Source organism: Bidens hawaiensis, unplaced genomic scaffold, assembly GCF_021521415.1.
Source record: "Bidens hawaiensis isolate Kalapana, Puna unplaced genomic scaffold, B.hawaiensis_p1.1 tig00002507_1, whole genome shotgun sequence".
NCBI lineage: Eukaryota > Viridiplantae > Streptophyta > Magnoliopsida > Asterales > Asteraceae > Bidens > Bidens hawaiensis.
The window spans coordinates 185178-187056 of record NW_027491137.1 but is presented as its reverse complement, the minus strand read 5'-3'; the positions used below and the strand labels follow the sequence as shown (position 1 = coordinate 187056).

General features: G+C 36.7%; 1 protein-coding gene across 1 annotated transcript; it reads left to right on the top strand.

Annotated features, from left to right (window-relative positions):
* The first annotated feature begins 1053 nt into the window (after positions 1–1053).
* Positions 1054–1671, top strand: LOC143619775 (protein SRC2-like). The gene has a single exon (XM_077091625.1). It carries the CDS (start codon positions 1054–1056, stop codon positions 1669–1671), a length of 618 nt encoding a protein of 205 aa, XP_076947740.1.
* Positions 1672–1879: the final 208 nt, after the last annotated feature.

The window sequence follows — 1879 nt, the reverse complement described above, 5'->3', positions numbered from 1 at the left end:
GGGTGTTATTGTTCTTTTATATGTTTATTATTATTATTATTATTATTATTACACTGAGCTAAACCCTTTATATGACTAAAAATAAAGAAGAATAAATAAACAAATACTATATTGGATTCAAATATAGGAATCGTGAGATGTTATATATGTCATTGAACAAACACATAATAATAATAATAATAATAATAATAATAATAATAATAATAATAATAATAATAATACCGAAATTGGACCCCAGAGTTAACGTTGTATCTAGACCGAGTTAAAAATTTGGACAAAATTGGCAACGGTAAGGAAAAATCGAAGGTCTAATTGCGGAAAAAAATATTTTTAGACGAAATTCGTAAATGTGACCAAACCTCAGGGACGATTTTGACACTTTACTCATATAGGTTATTATAAATAGGGTCTTTGTTTGTTAATCTCTTATTAAGTTGAAACAGAAAAGATTGTTTGGTTGTGTTCCGTGATATCCAGATTATTATTGAATTTAAAAAAAAAAAGTGATACCAAAGCGAGTACTGTACGTAAAGTACTCGTACCCGTACTGATACCCATACCTATGCCATAAAATTCGGGTATAGGTGTGGTAAATCGGTATGAGTACACTATTAGGCGTCTCCCAAAACTGTAGGAATTAGCAAAACTATAATATAATAAATGCAAAATACATCAATACCCCTAGAGTCGGTTCAAGTTTCCCTATAAATTTAAAATTCTACCACAATTCCTCAAGATCTCAACTTTCAAGCATGGATCCAACACCGACCGTAAAGCCGACTAAGTCATCAACTCGAAGAAGGGTGATACGGTTTTGGTCTTAAGGGGTGGTTTACGAACGAATCATAAAAGTTATAAAGACGGAGGTCTAAAAGTTAAAATCTGAATTATTTTAATTTAATTAAAATGAGTTCGTAGTTCAAATTTCACAATTCGTATTCGGATAGGATAGGTTGCTTACATGCAAAGCATTATTATTTCTTATAAGTAGGTGGTTTAGTTTCCTTTGTTTGTTAAACTATTGTTGTAATCTTGTGTTGTGTGATTAGCATGATGGAGTACCGAAACTTAAGCCTCACTCTCGTCTCGGCAAACGACCTCAAGAAATCAAGATTCACAGGCAGCATGCTCGTCTACGCGGTGGTTTTCATCACCGGAGGCAAAGAGCAAAAGCAAAGAACCAGCACGGACAAGCACGGTGATTCCAACCCCACATGGAACGCTCCCATGAAGTTTGCTATCGATGAAGAAGTCTCCTCGCTGGTTGTTAAGATAAAGGCAGAGGGGATGTTCGGTGGGACGAATTTAGGAGAGGTTCGTGTTCCGGTTAAGGAGCTTCTTGAAGGTTTTAAGGGTAACGGGAAGGAGGTTCAGACTGCTAGTTATCAGGTTAGAAGGCCGTTCGGTAAATCGAATGGGGTTTTATGTTTCAAATATGAGTTTGGGGAGAAGTTTATGGCTCCTCGTGGGATGGGGATGGGGATGACTTCCGGGTATCCGCCTTGGGAGCAACAGGAGGCTGGATATGTTTATTATCCACGACGGCCGCGGCCGGTTGTTCCACCTCGCAGATGCGCTAGTATGGGGTTTGGGTTTGGAACTTCTAGTATGGGGTTTGGCTTTGGAACTGGTTTGGTTAGAGGAGCACTTGTTGATCGATCAGTGATTTGATGATGTCTTGCGGTGGCGGTTGCTGAGGTTTTTTCAGTTTGATTTTAGGATTTTGTGGATTACTTATAACAATTGTTTTTGAATTAGTGGTCTTGATGTTATTATCTGTTTGATATTATTTTGTTCTTAAGTAGGTGTTTTGAGTACTAACAATTGTTTTTGAATTAATTAGTACCTATTCATGATGTTATTATCTTGATCTTCATCT